The sequence below is a fragment of the Bradysia coprophila genome, unplaced genomic scaffold (assembly GCF_014529535.1).
Source record: "Bradysia coprophila strain Holo2 unplaced genomic scaffold, BU_Bcop_v1 contig_127, whole genome shotgun sequence".
NCBI classification, from domain to species: Eukaryota; Metazoa; Arthropoda; class Insecta; order Diptera; family Sciaridae; genus Bradysia; species Bradysia coprophila.
In genome coordinates, this window is record NW_023503400.1 from 23,326 (window position 1) to 44,330 (window position 21,005).

At 34.9% G+C, this 21,005-nt stretch overlaps 3 protein-coding genes across 9 annotated transcripts in view; 2 read left to right on the forward strand and 1 right to left on the reverse strand.

Moving 5' to 3' along the window:
- LOC119073072 (transmembrane and coiled-coil domains protein 2-like) overlaps window positions 1-13,841 on the forward strand; it is a 34,051-nt gene extending 20,210 nt beyond the window's left edge. For 3 of the 7 annotated variants that reach the window (XM_037178379.1, XM_037178380.1, XM_037178381.1), the window contains exons 2-11: window positions 7,068-7,183; window positions 9,147-9,353; window positions 9,415-9,829; window positions 9,898-10,028; window positions 11,516-11,750; window positions 11,821-11,941; window positions 12,007-12,111; window positions 12,172-12,285; window positions 12,352-12,527; window positions 12,598-13,841. In XM_037178379.1, the coding sequence (XP_037034274.1) occupies window positions 7,096-7,183; window positions 9,147-9,353; window positions 9,415-9,829; window positions 9,898-10,028; window positions 11,516-11,750; window positions 11,821-11,941; window positions 12,007-12,111; window positions 12,172-12,285; window positions 12,352-12,527; window positions 12,598-12,724 (1,719 nt within the window). In that variant the 5' untranslated portion in view covers window positions 7,068-7,095 and the 3' untranslated portion in view covers window positions 12,725-13,841. Of the gene's footprint in view, window positions 1-6,850; window positions 6,989-7,067; window positions 7,184-7,710; window positions 7,809-9,146; window positions 9,354-9,414; window positions 9,830-9,897; window positions 10,029-11,515; window positions 11,751-11,820; window positions 11,942-12,006; window positions 12,112-12,171; window positions 12,286-12,351; window positions 12,528-12,597 lie in introns of those variants that run through there. The other 4 variants (XM_037178385.1, XM_037178382.1, XM_037178384.1 and 1 more) reach the window with 4 other exon arrangements.
- A 3,125-nt stretch (window positions 13,842-16,966) lies between these two features.
- Window positions 16,967-18,755, reverse strand: LOC119073073 (cystathionine beta-synthase-like). Its single transcript, XM_037178386.1, has one exon. The coding sequence runs from the start codon at window positions 18,543-18,545 to the stop codon at window positions 17,031-17,033; it is 1,515 nt and encodes a 504-aa protein (XP_037034281.1). The 5' UTR covers window positions 18,546-18,755; the 3' UTR covers window positions 16,967-17,030.
- An 830-nt stretch (window positions 18,756-19,585) lies between these two features.
- On the forward strand, window positions 19,586-20,977 carry LOC119073077 (abasic site processing protein HMCES-like). The gene is made up of 5 exons (XM_037178389.1): window positions 19,586-19,771; window positions 19,923-20,061; window positions 20,124-20,231; window positions 20,298-20,699; window positions 20,780-20,977. Exons 1-5 carry the CDS (start codon window positions 19,752-19,754, stop codon window positions 20,960-20,962), a joined length of 852 nt encoding a protein of 283 aa, XP_037034284.1. The 5' UTR covers window positions 19,586-19,751; the 3' UTR covers window positions 20,963-20,977.
- Window positions 20,978-21,005: the final 28 nt, after the last annotated feature.

Consider the following 21,005-nt stretch of genomic DNA (forward strand, 5'->3'; position numbering starts at 1 on the left):
CAATTTAATTTGAAGGAAGGAATGTGAGTGAAGTAATCTTTTCGAAATAAATGTACCTGCCATGCAACCTGATGATTGCGTTGACATTGATAAGAGTGTTATAACATTTTCCGTAAAGCAATCCATAATGCATTACTAACAATGTTTTCTGAGGTGATAAAGTTTGGGTTGAAATTTATTTAATTCTTTTAGTGCAACATAAAAGCGACTGTTTCTAATTGTTCACTTCTGTCTGACGTATTTTAAACTTTTAACTCATTGATTAGTGTTGGCGTTTCTCAAAAGTGTGGGCAAACTGTCATCGTGTGTTTGAAGATAGTCGATAGTCGTGTTGTAGGTTTCCAGACTTAGTATGTTTTCTTAGTTGTCTTAGCATTACCTGCACAACTTTTTTTGAATTTGCATCTCTTCACCAGAAGTTTAAAATACAGTGAATGGTATGCGAACAAATCTGAGCGGGAAAAACCGGGGAAAACATTAAAAACACTTTCAAAAGCGGCAATTTTTATTATATAGTTGATAACTCGATCGTTGTGATACATGACGTTTGATAAAGAATTATTGTTCGTCATTCGAAAATACGACTTATTATTACAAGCTCTGCTAACAACAAAACAGCAATTCAAAAATGACTCAACAGAGTTTCGTGGAACCAAAAGTTAATCTTTTGTGACTAAGAAAATGGCAATTTACAAAATACAATTTTTAGTCCATAAACCTTTAGTTTTTAGTCCATAAATCAATTTTAATGTTCGTTGATTAATGCATTACACTTAAAATACACTAAAGCAATACAAGTAACAAGTTGTTATGCCTCAGCCACTACGATACTATCGTACACCGCGCCGGCAATTTTCAATCAAATGTTTATAAATAGACTTTGTGCTGAATGGAAAATATAATTTTCATGTAGACATGAACAGCGAACTGTTGATAGGTTTATCGTATTCATGTGTAGGTCGACGTGTATGATGTGTATACTATAAGTTGACATTACTAGAACAGCAATTTTGGCAAAACTAATATTTTTTGTCAATCATTTTGATTTGTTGGAACAATGAAGATGTAGACTATTTACTGAAGCAAATCTTTGTATTTCAATCTCACACTCTAGCATTTCCTACTTGTTAATATATGAATTGGGATGTTTAGACCCGTACGAAGTACTGGGGTCTTATAGGTTTACGCATACGTTTGTAACACGTCGAATTGGACTCCCTGAGTAAGGGGAAACCTATTGTGGTTGTCTAGAGATGCCAAATCCGCGAAAAAAAAATGTCCGTCTGTCCGTCTGTCTGTATGTCCGTCTGTCTGTCTGCACGATAACTTGAGTAAAACGCATCCGATTTTGAAAATTCTTTTTTTTCCCGTTTGGTAATGTCAAAAGACAGGCTAAGTTCGAAGATGAGTGATTTTGGATCGACCCCTCCCGAGCTGTGGCCCAATAAGTGCTTTACGGTTTTTCGAAGATATCTCCGGACATTTAAACGTTAAACTTGTAAGTGATACGTCAAATAAAAGGTATTTACAATACCGATCGACAAAAAAAAGTTTATGGAAATCGGATGACCGACTCGTGACCCCTTGGTGTGGAACAGGCACAGGGCGGAAAGCAGTTTTTGCTTGTAGGTCGGCGTCGGCCACATTTGAACATATTTCGTTCGTTTTAGCTTTATTAGATAGGTATTGACCGTACCAATCAGGAATCCAATCAGTTTTTGAAATTATGTTCTCCGGAGCGTGAGCTAGGTCTCTTGGAGTGAGCTCTTATCTGGCTACTCGGAAGTACAGTGAACGTGGTGTATTTTGACAATATCTCGAGTAAATTTTGACCGAATTTTATGAATTTTTTTTTGTTTGAAAGGTATTAACGAATGTAAAGCGTCTGTACTATTTCCGGTCTCCTAACAAAATGGCTGCCGGCGGCCATATTGGATTTTAGTAAAATAGAAATATCTTGGGAAAAATGATACTTAGAGAGTTTCTGTTAACATGGAAATAATTTGTCATGTGTGTGGGGTTTCAGGGATTCCATATACGGACATCTATATATACCTATATACAGCTATATTGAGCTATATATAGGCATATAGAGCTATATAATAGCATATTCCTCTGTGAAATAATTATTTACAGTGAAATATAGGTAAATATAGCGGTATATAGCTGTTTAAATAGGAATTTATGAAATTTGACTTCGTACGGGGCTGTCTATATTGCCTCCGGCAATTTAGTTGTATATGATAACAAGGCAAAGAGTGGATAATGTAAGTGATTTAAAAGGAAGAATAGTTTTTCAGCAGAGAAGAAAATGAAGTAAGAGAAATGAAGAGTTTCACATTAAAGGCTTTTGATACGAATAGGTGTTTCGTACGGGTCGGCGTTAGCTATGTTCTGTACACTATTTCTACGCTTCAAAGAACTATACAGGTTTCATGTTGAATCGTGGCATAATACATCAATAATGCATTGTATAACGGGTATCGTATCCAACCTATCCATAAAAACAATTTAAACGAATGCTATATGTATTGTATGTTATACACAATTTCAACAAGACCTAAACTTTTAAAATTACACATGCATTAGGCAATAAAAAATTGATCACATGTCACAATTCCAGTCACATGTCTCGGAGAATTACTTCCAATTTCAAACAACTTTTTCCGATCGAATTATAAACTTTTTCCATGTAGTCGATGGTCGTGGGTTAGTTCTGTCTATAAAAGAACCCTTTATGGCAAGAGGTAATGTTGCATTATAAATAAATCCATTCTGAACAACATCCCAATCAAAAATTGATTTTCTGGAGATGATATATGGGAAATTTCTACCTACATTTTAAACGTAATGGTCAGCAAATTTTATTTTCATTGTTTTTCATTGACTCAATTCAACTTCACAGGGATTTTATAGTCTCAAGTGCTCCAATAATGAATTATTAGCTTCAATTCATGTGGTCAATTAAACCATAATCGTTAAATATATTTGTTACTTCCAATTTGTACAACTAATTAGTCACATTGTCTAATTGTAGTAAGTTAATGTAACGTCGTATTGAACAGACGGAACAATGATTGCGTGAAAGCGAATTGAAACCCACAACCAAAAAATAAAAACAAAATTCTCTTCTAAAACCTCTAATTGATGGATGGATGCTTCATTTAATATAAATAAATATCCGACTATCTTCCTATTCGAATAACATGTGCGAACTGTTAACATTCATTTTGTGTGTTAACTAAATTATTAAAGATCAAGTTCAATGCATTAAACAAAAGTTGAAAAAATTAAACGAATATTAAAAACCACTTGTTTAAGCAATTAACCATTTTGTTTGTTCTGATCTATGGTATTTATGTAAACGTCTTGTGTGTATTTTATAGTTTATGTTGGTTGCGCTAGGCTCTTCTTCTTTTACATATTTAAGTTATATTTTTATATTCGCACCAACGATATATATGTTTTCTTTTTAGCTTTTGAAGCACACATTTCAATGTAATGTTTTGATGTTTCCAACAATTTGTTTTCATATGTGACGCTTGGTTAAGCTCTTACGTTTGCAGTCTGGTGGGTGAAATGCTAAGAATAGTTTTATTGGAAAATAAATGACTTACATGCGCCGTTTTTGTTACAATGTAAATGTTAGCATAAGTTCTTGGCAGATATTTCATTCTATGTTGATGAAATGGTAATGGTCAAATGGTTAAACTTATTATGCAAATATTGGATGTTCAGTTTTAGTAGTCGAGCTTTTTTTATCGTCCTTAACGAAGAAAGGCAATTAATATTTGTAAAGGTCAGGGAAATGAGTTTTTCTCGACGATCATTCTTTTCTTCATTTATACAATAAAATTTCTTGATTATTCTTTGGATAACCATTGAAGACATTACAGTCAAAGTTCAATGTAAAATGCAATGTACCGTGTGCGTTTGTATATAATTTGAAATGGCGTGACCATTCCTAACAAATTTTGCAACACATTCCATCAAGAATGAAAGATTGCTTCTATGCAGTGAAATATTCTTCCGTTCTTCCAAACATTTAAGTGTTTTCTCGAAATCTTTAAATTTATTATTTCTCTATGTAGCTGGCGTGCCCCACGGTGCATTTAGTTCAAATAGAGTGAAATATTGTTACGATACTTTGTGTCATATGCTGACTATACGGTAAAATGTTAAAATGTTACACTTCCCTGTCATTGAATAGATTAACGAAGAATATTTTCCGCAGCTCACTGTCACAACTCTACGGAAATTTCCATAATATAATTCGTAATGGAAACAACGGTTTATCAATTTATACTCGATGCCTCTCTACTTCCTGTTCGCTTTTATTGATATTGAATCTATTATGGTGGTGGCGTAATAGAAACCCGTGGAACTATTTAGGTAGATTATAGATAAGTCAATCATCTGACCGACCACTTTATTTATCAAGGCAAAAAATAAAATATTCGTTTATGCCGCCAATGGAATAGAAACAACACAACATTTTCACTCGATAATGTTTTGCGATTGTACGAGAAAAATGTATATCAATCGGTTCGGCTCGAATTCGAAAATTGCTACTCCAATGTGATACCTCCAATAAAGTCGGAGATTGCTTTCTTGACATTTTTCTTGGCAACTCCAACACTTTTAGTTCTAATAAGCAAACACATATATTTACGGCTCTTTACTATAAATAAAAAAAATAAATCTGGTTCTTAGCCTATTCGCTGACGGAAAGATTAAATGAATTTCTATGAAAGCCAATAAAAAACTTTTTCTGCTATTTAATCGCAGAATCATGTCATGCACATGAACCGTGTTTTTGTTCAATTTTTTTCGGTTTATCACATTTTATATGCCTTTAGGCTGGTTTCGTCTATCGGGCTTCACATGTATAATACAAATTCATGTAGAATAGCAGCAATGAAATGACCAAGACTTTAAGTGTAATGCTATATTGGCTCGAACAGATGGGATAAATATAAATATTGATGAGCGTTTTTTTTTCTCTTCTATTATTTTATAGAATGCTTTCTATTGCTCGCCTTATTTTTCTATTAAATAATCGTTTTTGTTTCTACCTTCTTTTTTGATTTATTTATAGAAGTTCAATATTGTGGGGTATAGTCTCCTGAATGAACAACTTAATTCAATGGAGAAAGGTTAACATTTCAGAAACAGTCATCTGTTATCGACAGCAACGAAGAGCTGACTTATCTCTTATACATATACGGGGCATTTCGCATGAACTAAAATTGAAAATAATGAAGTAATAGATTTTTTGTCAAACGCTACGCTATACTGTAAACCATAGACGTAACAGATAACAGATTTAAAGATTATATGTCGATATACCTTACCGTTTCTGAAAGGTGAAACGAAATGAACGAAATTCAGATCTTGAAATAGTATGTTGTGTTACAAGTATTGTAATGTTGACTTTTTCAGCACTAGACCCAAGTTTTCCTTACGAGCGGAGCGAGTAAGGAAAATTGGGTCGTGTGCTGAAAAAATCTCATTACAATACGTGTAACACATCATGCTTTGTGCCAACCGAGAATTGAAATAGACAAATTCCCAAAAAATCATAATTTTCATGGTAAACAATCACTCTTCAAATTTGATCGATCACATTGCTCTGCATTTTCTAAAACGAATGATGTAATAACTCATACAAATTCCATAACAACACTGCTTTGAGTGTTGAAATATCCCATCAAACGGGTGCTGAAATAAGTCACTTTACAACACTAAAATGAGTGCTGAAAAGAGTCGTATTTCAATTCTCGGTGGCACAAATACATTTTAAAGAAATTACATTTAAATACCTAGAGAATATTGCGACGAATGTCTGATCAAATGTTTTAAACAACAGAGCCATTCATTAGAAAAATTAACATCAAGTGGCGATTGTTCAGGAAATTATAGCTGACATCGAATTTCGTTGCCAAAAAATGCTTGCGTGTAGAGTGAGTAACACTCAAGCGAAATGTTGGGAAATTTCATTCAATCTTCAATTTAAATATTTAGACTTCAAATATTCTAAGGTTTTATTGGCTCGTAAAAGTTTTATTTGTTCGAACACCTGTTGGAGGGGGCTTGTTTACGTTTTGTGTTGTTCATTATTTAAAAGAAAAATCAAGGAACTCACAGTTAACACGACGTGAAATTCAACTGAATTATCTTAGAGTCGGGAGTTGACAATGTCCACTTTTAATTGCAGATTGTTGTTTATAAATAACAGTTTAACCTTCATTTTGTGTTTCGTGCTAATGATCAAAAATAAGTGTAATAATTGAGCTGCCTTTTCTGTGTGCTCTGTACTACTCGTAGATGACAAATGGACAAATGGACAAATAAACAAATGAATTTTCAGTATCTTGTGACAATTTTAAAATTTGTTATGAAACCGCTAAGCTAATATTCTTTTTTGAATGTTAAGACCATTACGTACAAATCGAAGATTAGTAAATTGATTGTGTTAGTCGAAGTGTCAGTGAAAATTGTGATCGAACGAAGACGACAAAACACAAAGCAAATGTAAAATATTGTAAACAAAATGCTGGCGTTAGTTTATTTTGTTTTTGGTACAAATTCAAGGTCCAAGAAGAGATATAAATCTTTTTTAAATGTTTTTTAGTTTATTTATCCAAAAACATCAAAATGTATTTCTAATAATTCACCAGTGTAGTTCGAATAATGTTTCGATTGATAGATATGAAACAACTTCCATAAATATTTATAATATCAACCGAATCCATAACATCCGCAAATTCAATGGAATTATAGGTCTGAAATTGTTTAAATCATTAAAACATTGAATATAAAATAAATTTTGTGTTTCTATAAAATATGCACGCAGTGATTGTTGCATCGATCAGTCGTATGAACGTGATTATTTAACTCTACCGAAGATTTACAGACTAATTGATATAACTATTCCAGACAGTCTCGTGTGTAAATATTAAACAATCATTCTCCGTCTCGACTAATAAATAGTAATTGCGTTTTAATAGTAATGTTGGTAATACACTTGATTCGTAAGACTAATTCTTTGTTTTCTTTGTTTACAGGTTTATCAATGAATGAAATCCCAATATTATGGACACATTACAAGTGTGTTCATCTTCACTAAATCCAGGTAGTAAGACTTCGAGCAGAGCTGCATCACCGTGTCGTTCCGATCAAAGTAATTCTTTTAATTTACTCAAATTGCTGTTTTATGGATGGGAAAATATTAAATTTTTCTTAAGTAAAATTGGGTTATATCTCGATACAAACGGCTTATCACCTATAATCGATAGCAACGACAAAAATAGACGACCTACGCTTAATGAGGTCCCGTGAGGTCTCGTAACGAGTATACTATATACGCTTAGCGTTGCTAGGTTCACCGAAAAAATTATTCGAGTTCTTAATTCATTTTAAATTTATGTTTTCGTCCCCGCTCTAAAATGTTTATTAGAATTCGTCGTTACAAACCGGAATCGTACAATTATTAAGTCCGATAACTCTTTTCATATCCCGCACTTGAGACAGTCTTTAGCAAGGAAAAGTTCTTACATTTGTCCCCAATTCTATTCCACTGTTGAAAATGTTTGAAAAAGTAATAAATTTTACGCAAACTAGTCGTAATCAATAAATTTTCGAGAAAAATCGTTCGTATCGTGGTATACCCAAACCTCTTCTGTTACAAGTATTTTTCTGTTTTAACAGTTGTTTTCCAGAGCTTTATTGTGGAAGTATTTTGTAACTAAATGTGAATATGGTTTATGATTTGGAACGCTTTTATAATTTGAAACTCAAAACCTTAGGTATTTATTGATTTTTTTATGAATTTTTGCATGATTTTATCACAAAAGGCCCTGAAGTTTTTTCATTGTTGAACTATACAACGATTGCTGGACGTGCACAGTTTTCGCATGTTATGATGCTGAGTTGAAAAAAAAAAACTTTTATAAACTACCAGCCGTTTAACGATGACAAAACTAAACGAGAAATTCTGACCAATGTTCTCTTATATCAAAACGTATATTTACAGTGACTTAACATTCTAAAACCAACCAATCTAATGAATTTTAGTATTCACGACATAAGTGCGCCTTGTATTTCAAATTATACCGCATAACGGGTCATTTTAACGCTTAGCTTTTGACATTTATTGTATGACGTCGGCGTTATTTTGTTCACCTATCAGTTGTAAATATTTAAATTTTTAGCGGGTTATGGCATGAATTTCGATAGTTTTGACATTCCACTGGAAAACCAATAAACAAACCACTGTTATTTGACATTTTAAACACTGTGTCACCTCTATACAAAATTCCATACAACAGTGGCTCGAATTTTATAATGTTAGTCACTGTAGTACATTCATAAACTCTCTAAATGACCATCTTCTCGAAATCTCTTTTTTCTACAATTTCTCTCATTTCTCCATAACGAATATATAGTGAAATGTAAGAGAAATAAGAAATTTAGAAAAAGACGGTCATTTAGGGACTTTATAACAGTAAAGATGAAATAATTTTAAAAGTGCCTTCAGTCTAAAAAAATCATCCGCTTAGAAGAAAGATTCATCCATTTACAACAGTGCTTGATAATGCTTGATTTCCTCTTGTACGCCGTGTACGCTCCGTTTAGCTAAACCACGCCTCTTTTTTATTGTTTAAAGAGTAAACGGAGTGCAAACGGAGCGTAAATGGAGTAAGAGGAAATCAAGCATAATTCTTCAAACCAAAGAAGTGACAGATTTAATCGTTCTACGGCAATACACTTCCCGTTTATAAAAGGTTACGTTGCGTGTTATGCTGCCCTACAACGCATGAAGAACTTAGTGCAAAGAGATGGATGATTTTGTGAGAGAATTTCATACTTTTACTCTCTCAGAATATTGCATCTCTTTTGCACTAAGTTTTTTATGCGTTGTATGTACGTTCAAAGTGTGAACGGAATAGTTGCGATCAGCTTTTCTTGTTGCGCTAATTAAAACAACTCTAAACTCGAGAAGTTAGCCTTCTACCTGTACAATATCTTCAGATTGTAGCTTTTGTTATCTATCGACTGCCTTTCGTGGACGATCTTTTTGACTAATTGAAACGAATTCACAAAATGAAGTAGATACCACTTATGAACCGTTTCATTTCTTGCAGTGTCTAAAGATCGTGATAGCGGTGACTCTGCCTCAGGCGGTGGACTTCGATTTCGAAACCAAAGTCCGTCTTCACAGCGGCGCAGTCGAGATCGAGAGCGACGTGAAATGCGGAAAGATCGTGATAATGATACCAACAATATGCTTGTTTCTAGCTCTGACATGACCACCGACCATACAGAATCTTTAGATGATTCCCGTTTGATTGGTAAATTGTGTTATGTCTGTCACTCAGCTTATTTGGTGTGTAATTCAATTGTTTCAAATAGGCAATGACGAATCAACGTACCAGTCGTTCATTAATGATGAAGTTGAAGGTCCAGGCGATGGTACCAATGATCGTCACCATCAACGATCGAATAGTTACCAAGCTCTTGATCGACTAAATACGAAGATCGCCTGCACCAAAGAATCAATACGGAAAGAACAAACCGCTCGAGACGACAACGTCAATGAGTACCTGAAATTGGCTGCGATTGCAAGTGCCGACAAACAGCAGTTACAGAGAATCAAAACCGTCTTTGAAAAGAAAAACCAAAAAAGCGCACACACAATATCGCAACTACAGAAAAAATTGGAGAGCTACAGTAAACGGGTGAAGGATTTACAAATCCAACAAAATCAACGAATGCAAGGTCACCGACAACCGCGAGAAGTATTACGGGATGTTGGACAGGGACTGAAGTAATTAAATTTGTTTGATATAGACGTTGAGTGCGGTAGTAACGGTTTGTGTGTTTTTTTTTCATTAGAAATGTTGGAGGCAATATTCGTGATGGTATCACTGGCTTGGGCGGATCGGTGATGTCAAAACCAAGAGAATTCGCTCATCTTATTAAGAATAAATTTGGAAGTGCAGACAATATAAATCAATTATCGTCAAGTAAGTAGGCTGTAGAATGTTTTTGTAACTTGCATGCAACGACAACGCTTTCTAACTCTGATTTTATTCTAAATTAAAAAGTAATTTCGTTTCATTTCTTCAATTTAACCCTTAATTATACCGTATACCCAATTATAGTTTAACACGACTTACTTTTTTATTAAAAAATTCATGCACAGCTTATAACTATTTTCACTCACAACATGTAGACCAACTTCACCGAATAAGTGGAGGCAGATAGCTTTAACAAAATTATTTTTTTTTGTTTTGTTATTATTTGTTATACTTACACGTGCGTGCCGTAATTGTACATATAAGATACCAAGTTGTTAGATGGCGAATAACAAAAACATTTTTTTAATTTTGAATTTGAACTCGTAGTTCTTTTACACATTGAACATGTACAGAAATAGGAATCCAAAATTTTTCCCTTTAGTTAGTCGCACCATTCAAAATTGACGCTTTCGCTCAACGAAATATTTTTACACCAAATTCTACACATCTACCTCCAATATAGAGGGCAACATTAATGAAGGGCGTAACTATCATACCTCTCTACCAACTAAACCAATTTTCATAAACTTTTTCCTGAAAGCTAGACCCTCTTTATAACCTCTGTTTGGCTAATTAGTTCTATATGGTGGAAAAACCCATTATCCTCCCACTAGTGCGATGGTGGACGCAGCTACATAACAATAGTTATTTACAAGACTTTTCAACGTTTGTAATGGATCTTTCATGCTGAAAAGAACGACCCCCAAGCATGTTTTGCAATTTCAAAATCAGCTTCTCTGTAGTCTTTTTATTTGACTTATCAGGTCCCACAATAGCGACAAAAAAATCAATCTCCATTGATGATTAATCTGCTAATGTCAAAGTAAAGCAAAATTGTTTCACTCAAGTTAGATCCATAGGCCGACTGTATTTTCCGAATTATTGGATGGTTTAAAATATGAGTCTCACAAAATTGACAAAATTTTTTTTATGAAAATCGGATGAGCAGTCGCAGAGATATGGCATAGTTTCCTCTTTTAGTATTGTTGCTCTCGATATAATTGAACTTTTCAACCAATCAGACATGATCACACTTCAAGAAAGAAATATTCTATTTTAGATAGACTCGTTCCATGTTTGATAGAAAGTAATTATTGATATGTCGATCCAAGTCCGATATACATAAACGAAGACTTCTGACACAACCACATCAACAGATTTTCCATTCTAATCAAAATTTTAAAAACAATCAAAAATTCACTTATCTTATCTCTACCCATCGTAATTTCAAAAGTAAGACTTACGTTGCTTCGATAAGGCATAGTAGTTGAGTCTAGTTACTAAAACGAAATGCTTGCATGAATTCCGACTATCGAGACAAATTAAAAAAAAAAGAAAAATTAAAAAAAAGTAAGTTCTGTGTCAACTCTATCGCCGGGTACAATATTAGGTGTTGTTTGCCTACTAATATTAAAAACAGATTTTAATTGAAGCCTGGTATACAGATCCTGAACTTAACTCGTTGAATCTATCCAATCAAATGGACACATCGCACGGACATCACGGCCATCATCACCACCATCATCATCATGGTTCTTCAACGCCAAACAATACCGGCCTTGCGAACACAGCCGGTTCGGGCAGCAATCAGGGTGGTGGAAGTGGAAAATTCAGTAACGAAAATGACAGTGAATGTAGCAGTGTGACTAGCGATAGCATTCCAGCGGGGTAAGTGCATTGAATCGGTTCATGATTTTTCGTCGAATAGCAAAAATTGACTGAATGGTTTCGGTCTTAGCTCCGGAAAAAGTCAACCAGGAATCAATCAATATTCTGCCATATTGAAAGCAATTCTTGCTGAACTACAAGAGAGAAGGGAAGACTGCGACAAGCTCAGAGAAAAGTTAGAACGTTTAGAAGTAAGTGACATTGTGGTTAAGGCTTACAAATGGACGAAATTTTATCAATTTGGATTGTGTTGTAGGGTGTTCACAAAGATTTCCAGGATGTAACGAACGCTCTAGAAGGCGAAAGATATCGGGCCGAGCGTTTAGAAGAGCAAATTAATGATTTGACCGAATTGCACCAAGTAAAACATTTTGTTGTTCCAGCAACGATTTCATGGAGACTAATTTTTCAATCATTTTAGAACGAAATCGAAAACCTCAAACAAGCCATGGCTGATATGGAGGAAAAAGTTCAATATCAAAGTGATGAGAGATTGAGAGATGTAAATGAAGTGCTAGAGAATTGTCAAACAAGGGTATGTCACCTGTCCAATCGACTCGTAACTGTTTAATTTACCAAGTCCATTCTTTCCCTGATTCAGATATCAAAAATGGAACACATGTCCCAGCAACAGTATGTAACCGTGGAAGGAATTGACAATTCGAATGCTCGAGCCCTAGTTGTTAAATTAATAAACGTAGTTTTAACAGTTTTACAAGTAGTGTTACTGCTGGTAGCTACAGCCGCTGGTATTATAATGCCGTTTTTAAAGACTAGGTTTGTACAACACAATCAATTGTGCCACTTTACACGATCCTCTTCTTTAACCACATAATTTTCCGAACAGAGTACGTGTTTTAACGACTTTGTTTTTCATCCTCGTGGCAATATTTGTGATACGACAATGGCCAGACGTTCGAGACATAGGATCACACATGATGCGGCATTTAAAAGAATCTTTAATGGTGAAATAATATGAAAAATTGACCGTAAGAAGTGAATGTGTAGTGAGTAAATTACTGTGAGTAAATCAATTATTATGTTCATCAATTTAATTGTGATCAACCGAACAAGAACAATTTAATGTGTGCAGTCGATAGCATTCGTTTTCGGTTTTGTTTATTTATTCGAAAAGATTCAGACGAGAAACTATTCATTGGATCATTACAGTTGAAGACATAAAGACATAAAGTGAAATTGTTCTTTAAGTTGTTGCATTCCTAGATTTCATTGTACTCAAAGAAAAGTGTCGCTTCCTGAACTTTGATGTTTATAATCCTTTTTTTTTCAAGTAATTTATCGATGAATAAATTCTTATTGAAATTCCGTTTCGATTTCTTTCTTCAGTGAATCACAAGCAGAAATTTTTTTGCCGCCAGACCCTTGACTTTCAGTCAAGTGAAACATCGTTTGAAAGTAAAAATTTTCTTGAAAAGTACAATTTTCCAGAGCAAACCTAATGTCTTGTCAGATGATGTCAAATGTCAGATGTCAGATGATGTCAGATAATTATCAGGACCGAAAATTTCGATCCAATTTTCTCTATCATCCCAATTGCGTTACCAATAAGAACAACATTGCGTCATGTTCGTAACGTATAGTGTATATGTTTAGTATGAATGGGAGGGACAAGTCCAGTACCTAAGCCTCCAATGGGCCTGTTTTGCTATATACATAGTAGTAACATCGATATCGCATTGTGGATGTGGTATCAGTAAAATGATTTTGATTGAAATTATCGGTGCTGATAATTCTTTCTCTGGAACCATCAACCGAGTCTATTAATTCTATTGATCAGAGTTCATCGCCCATTTCTTTAGCTTGTGTCGATAACAATTCTTATAATAAAAGTATGGAAGTAATTCGAATTCCATCCGTTTCCTGTTAAATTGTTCTTGTTCTGTTAACAGACTATTCTGTCACCACATATATATTCATAGGACTCTTTCTATTCAACGTTTCAAAACAGAAAACACTTTTTATATTTAGTAAAATTGAAACAGAGAACATATTTATTAGTTGATTTAGAATTTGAGAATTAATCCGCGTATAAAAGTTGTTTGCTTAATTGAATATTATTGCAACAAAAAACCAATTTGTTAGTATATTGTGGGCCTAGCGTTTGAAAGGGATACCGTAAATGATTCGGATGCATAATCGTGACGTAGAAATAGATTTTTTTTTGTTTTTTTTTGGTTATTTACAAGCAAACAAAAATGTGTGCGGGACTGTTAAAATGACGACGGTAAACTAAATTATTAAATTAAACAATTTTAATAAGAAGGAAATAAGAAAAGAGAAGAAAATTGAAGAAATGAATGTGATTATTATTGCTCTAAATAAAAACGATTTTTTTTAATATAAGAAAAAATATTTATAGATAACCGTAACCATCATTATAGTTTTTGTAATGCCGGACAGAATTTTTTTTATTTGAATTTATTTTAGGTTTACACACTTTTTTCTGGGCTATAAATATGTATTTTTTTAAATGTGAATTTACTTTTGGTATACATATAAATTTAAGTTCCTTCATTCGAATTAATAAGAGTATATATTATACATATTTGTAAATGGTGAGAACACTGTGTACATATTAAAGAGAATAAATCGTTTTTTGTTTAGCATAAAAAAAAAGTAATTATGGAAAATATAGACAAATTTGTTTCAACATTAAAAGAGAATTATTCTTTCTACAATACTTAATTCAGGGGCTGGATAGTGGATTTGAAATCCCTGAAATTCCTTAATTTTTTAGACGTTTTTATTTGTCTGTTTCACGTCGGAGACTATTTTTAACGGATTTTTAGTTGTTTTTGATCTTCAACTAGCCAACCAATTTATTTTACATATTTTTTAAGTTTACGAACCAAAAATGTTTTTTCAGGAATAAATGGAATTCAAATTCCTTAAAATAGGCTCTGCATTTAGTAAACATTATTAGCAGAAAACTGTGCAATTGTGACGAGACTACATATCCAATGACGCTTTGATTCGAGAGGGCGTCAAAAATCTGAATGGTACCGAATTGTCACGAAAGATGTCGTATTGTAAAGCTTGATCCTTAAACTATAAAGGAAAAATATTTTTTAGATATCTCTATTTTTCCAAAGGTGTATTTATTCTGGGAACAATGTTGTTGGCTATGCAGTTAAAATAATTTTAAGAAAATATTATTCCTTTAAAGATTAGGGATCAAACGTTCCAATTCGGCATCTTTCGTGAAAATCCGGTATGAGAATGTACATTGAAAACATCATGTGATTGAATACTTTTGAATCGTACTGTAATAAGCGTACATACTAACCAGAGCCCATCGTTAAGCTCTTCTGTTGTTTGTTGTTGATGGGATGACCTGCTCTTTGTAAAAAGCTAAAATAATTATGCAAAAATCGAACATAGAGTTTTCTATTGAGTTTTGTCTTAGGGTCCACTACAAATTTATTTTTGTAGACCAGGGTTATTCAATTAATTCGAAAATGGAGCTCTTACCTTCAATAACATTGATTCTGATATCATACCGTTTCCTGTATAGAGCATTTCTTGTCGCCTGCATATACGAAGATTCCGAATCTCGTTTCGGATTTTTCTGATTCGGCCTGATTTCTAACAACTCATCTCATACCTACTTCTACTTTTATAAGATGATTGATTATCGTAAGTTCACTATCGATGGAAGGCAAAATTGACTTACGCAAACAATTTTATGTTTTTCTTCCTTCGATATTCAACTAACGATAGTTCATTGTTGACAATAGCAAACAGAGACTTCTGTTTTCTAGCTAGTCGAGAAATTTTTAGCCCCGTACGAAGTACGAAGGGGCTTATAGGATTACGGTGCCGTGTGTAATTGATGGAATTCGAAGCAGGCGGTAAGGGCAAAGTGTTTGCCTATGTTCATAGATGACGAATCCACAATAAAAATTTTGTCTGTCCGTCTGTCCTTCTGTCCGTCTGTCACGTCGATATCTTGAGTAAATCAAATCCTATTTCAAAATTTTTTTTTCCCCTGAAAGGTAGTTGAAATTGTGAGGCTAGGTTCGAAGATGGGCGATTTTGGGTCGAACCCTCCCGAGTTGGGGCCCCATAAGTGCTTTAACGTTTTCCAAAGATTTCTCTGGCCATTTAAAGGCTACACTGGTAAGTGATACATCAAATGAAAGGTATTTACAATACCTATCGACAAAAAAAAGTTTATGGAAATTGGATGACCGACTCGTTTGTTAGACCCCTTGGTGTGAACTAGGTGCAGGGCGGCAAGCCGTTTTTGCTTATAGGTTGGCCAAATTTGAACGTATTTAGATGGATTTTGCTTCAATAGATAGGTATTGACCGTACCAAAAAGGGAAAAAAACGTTCATGAAATTCGGTTCACCGGAGCGTGCGCTAGGTCTTTTGGAGTGAGCTTATATGAGGCTACTCGGCCGTACAGTGAAGGTGGTGTTTTTTGTTAATATCTCGAGTAAAATTTGACCGAATTTCATGAATTTTTTTTTGCTTGAAAGGTATTAATAAATGTGAATCGTCAGTACTATTTCAGGTCTTCTAATAAAATGGCCGTCGGCCGCCTTTTTGGATTTTTGTAAAAACAATATAAATCGGTGAAAATGATACTTACAAAGTTACTGATCAGTGGGAAGTGATTGGTTATGTGTGTGGTGTTTCAAGGATCCCAAATATGGATATCTATATATAAATATATATAGCTATATTGAGCTATATTGAGCTATATAACGGTATAGATAGTTATTTTGAGCTATATACTAGCATATTTATCAGTAAATTGTTTATTTATAGGTAAATATAGGTTAATATAGGACTGAGGAAATTTTAGGTCAATTTTAAATCTGTGTTACGTTTGGAAGGAACATCGTACGGGGCTTCGTAATTGCGCTATGCGCAGTTTTTAAGACGTACAAATTTCATAAGAATTTTACTTTACCGACGTATACGGGCGCAGCAGACTTACGTTAAGAGTAGGGCGACGGACGAACTAGGGTCACGTGCGCAATAGATGTACGGGTTCGTACGGGGCTCAGTCGCAGCAAACGCTCCGACTGTTCTGACGGCTCGTTTAATTCGAAGACAAGAAATTTGGAAATGTAATGAAAATGCCAGAATGAATTCCACAATTTATTTGATGAAAGTTAAGGAAAAGAACAAACGATCAAAGAATCAATAAATTAAATCGAAAAACAGAAAATGTTGATGTCACAAATTAAAGGTCAGTTCAAATGTTAGTTTACTTTAAATTTATATATTCGGTCAAAGGATTACTATTCATATTCCGTTTCCATTAACATTGACTTTATTAATATTACTCAATCCGATGAAATTTAACAAATCTATGTGCGTAACAATACCTATGCAATGGTTTTCACTGTTCAGAACAGCTACGAACTCATCTGTTTCTAGAATCCTCGCAACAAAGCCGAGAGTTGTTGTTTCTACTGCACTACGGAATTGCTTAAAGACTACCATATTAATCGATTGATTAAGAGGGCAATTTTGGCTAACAACTTTTTTCGTTAAGTCCTTAAGATTCAAAAAGCCATCTAAAGTTCCATTTTCGTCGGCGATTGGCACATGCTGCAGGCACTCGGATTTTAAAAGATTTAGCGCATCAATGACTAATGAATCATTTGAAACATGTTTTGGTATCTTAACATTCAGGTCTTTGACGGTGTGGTTCCACCACCAGTGATTAAACTTGTTTTCTATTTCTTTGAACATTCTCGCCTCCAGCCAGTTGTCAATGACGAATTTATTCATGTAATTACGAATGCCGTCCGATAAAATGACAACACAATTTTGTCCTGTTTTCAAATCTTTCGCTGATTGAAGTGCACCAGCCAAAACTGCTCCACTACTGCCACCAGATAAGATGCCCTCTTCACGAATTAGTCGTCGAATCATCTGGAAACTCATTTTATCATTTGTCCTAATCCAACGATCTACCAAATGACGATGAAAAACATTCGGAATAAAGTCGTAGCCAATTCCCTCAACTTCGTAGAATATGACATCACTTTGCTTCACCTTTTCGGGCTGAGAAAGCACGGAGTCCTCTGCGTCGACACCAACGATGATACATTCAGGACAGCGCTCTTTGACTTTCCCACTTATTCCTGTAATTGACCCGCCAGTTCCAACTCCACACACTACCATGTCAACTTTATCATCCAGTTGATAGAGAATCTCCTCTCCTGTTCCGTCGTAATGCGACAGAGGATTTCCGGAGTTTTCGTGCTGATCTAAGATTACCGAATTGGGAATTTCTTGGTTTAACCGTTTTGCCACCATAATCAAACCATTGGGATCGTCCGAGCCTGATTCCGTCGGCGTGAGTACAATTTTTGCACCAAATAGTTTTATAACGGCCACTTTTTCTTCTGACATTTTATCCGGCATAACAATCACACATTTATAGCCCTTTACTGCACACGCCATCGCTAACCCAATGCCAGTGTTCCCTGAAGACGATTCGATGATCGTACATCCTGGTGTCAATTTTCCCAAACTTTCAGCATCTTCGATCATGCGAAGGGCAACACGGTCTTTAATCGACCCTCCTGGATTAAAGAATTCGACTTTCACGTAAACATTGCACTGTAGTCCTTCGGCTTGAGGAATCTTGTTGAGTTTTATGAGAGGCGTTTTACCGATGACATGCAAAACGTTGGCAAAAACATTTTTTTCCAGCTCGTAGTCACGATGAGTATGTTCTTTCCATGCATACCAGCGACACGCCTTTTCATCACATTTTTCACTAGTTCCATTCAGGTTTTTTTCCATTATTTTGTCCGATCAACGTGTTAAAATAAACCTTGTTTGTCTTGATCAAATGATAATCAAATGAATCAAATTAAGATCGAAACACATGTTGGCTACGAAACTATATATTTTGAATATCCACACACGCACGTACACGCGTTTATATAGAAAGTAATCGATATAGTGTTTAGTTGCTTAAATATTCATCGTCAATTACCGAAAAGATTTGACAGGTGGTGGAGACAGTTAACCTGTTACAGATAGGAAGCATAACCAGTATCATTATCGAGTACGAGTAGCCAAGTAAAATTCCTACTCATTGCTGACACCACATATGAATGATACAAGGTAGTAGAGGTCGATTCAGGTTCAGGTAGAACGGCTAAATTTAATAATAAATTCTAGTGTAACGCACAACTTCTGAATTTCATCATGTATACATTGGCAACTCCGATCATTGAAACAACCTATCGGTCCTCGACCTCAAATATGTCATGTTGGTGTTTGGATAGACCGGACAGACATTGTGTTGCATTTGGTATACAGTGTTTGAGGAGAGTGATTTTTGACCACTTTGTTTAAACTGGTCTCGGGGTCACACGTCAAAATGAGAGAAATCACATTCAAATTTAAACTGGGCTCAACTCTCAATTTCTTTTTTCATCGATGAATATTTGACAGCTGACCCCGAGACCAATTAAATTTAACTGGTTTTCGCTCTCCTTAAACCCTTAAACACTGTATTAGATGGATTTACACAACGGACTTCAATCGGTTGATTTACGTTGATTTACGCCATAAGTGCGTCAAAAATTCAAAACGGAAAGTGAGTAGGGTCTAATTAACGCAGTCAATTACCGCCAATTCGATATTCTCATATTAGAGTGCGTTGATATTCCTCAGCTCATTCACTCAACATTGAAATGTAGCGGTGCATTTAAGGCGTGAACTATTTATTTTTATGGTTGAAAGAAATTCTATCTCTAGACCTGATTTCATATGTATCGCGTCCAGTATTTTCCCCAACTACTATGCACACGGTTAAATGAATAGTAAATTGAATGTTTCAGTTACAATTCTAGATACATTTTCACTCTGCTTTTGTGTTCAAATTGTTCAGATCCGTTCACTATTCCACTTAGAAGAATAAGAAAACACTGGTGAATTTCACAACAATCTTTTGGCTTCACAGAGTTGATTTTGTTTACAAAATATTATTCATTCAAAATGTGTGGCAGAACATGTTTGTAAGTGGTGATTAACTACTGCATATCTCTGATTCTCTCTTTTCTAAATGATCAGGATGAAAACCTACTCGACAGCAATAATTAATTGAAATATTTGTTTCCGCGTAATTTGTGCACATCGAAAATTCAAGGTCAATGTTTACGTTTTCAGAACTCTTGGTCCTGATGAGGTAAAGCACGCTTGTCAGTATAAATCGAGTAAGGATGAAAAGCAAAAGACGCCGGAATTTCGTCAAGAATTCAATTGTGGAAAAAGTTATCAACCATCCACAAATATTTGTCCAACTGATGTACGCACGCCTTCACACTTTACATACTCCAACATTTACCCTAGTTTGATTGTCCTTTACAGGTGACACCCGTTCTAATTTCATCAAATCATGTTTCGGAAGAGCCTACCGATAGCTCTGACAGAGTTCTCGTGCCGATGATGTGGGGAATGATTCCATTTTGGCACACTGTAAGTCGAATCTTTCCTAATCATGTGATTTGGTTGACCAAGAATTTCCATATCGCTAAAAATAAGGGTGACTACAAGAACCATAAACTGACCACCAACAATTGTCGACTGGAAACCATGACAACATCCAAAATGTACAAACGATCATTCGAAAAGGGTCAACGCTGCGTCGTCGTCTGCGAAGGATTTTATGAATGGCAAACCACCAAGGAACTGAAATCGTCAGAGAGACCAGCTTACTACTTTTACATGCCGCAAAATGCATCGGTTGAGATTACGGATGCTAAAACATTTAATGATGGCAAGGATGTTAACTTACTGAAGATGGCTGGATTGTTCGATGTTTGGACGGATAAAAACGGTGACGACATGTACAGTTACACAGTCATAACATTTGAATCGGACGATAAATTCTCGTGGCTACATCATCGCAGTCCAGCTATTTTGGAGACCGAGGAACAATTGGCTGTTAGTGAATCCTTTGATCAATTTTCTGGGTCGGTTATTTCGCACGATTTGTTCAACATTGTCTTTTGTTCTCATTACAGGATTGGTTAGACTACAAGCGCGTACCAATGGACGATGCAATGAAATGCCTACGTCCGGCTACTTCATTAAAGTGGCATCAAGTTTCGAACATTGTAAATAACTCCCGAAATAAGTCAGACGAATGCAACAAGCCCATTAAAGCTGGCAAGCGAAAAATTTCCAATCCATTGATGGACAATTAATCATTCGCATTCAGGACTTTTTATTTTATTTCGATAAATTATG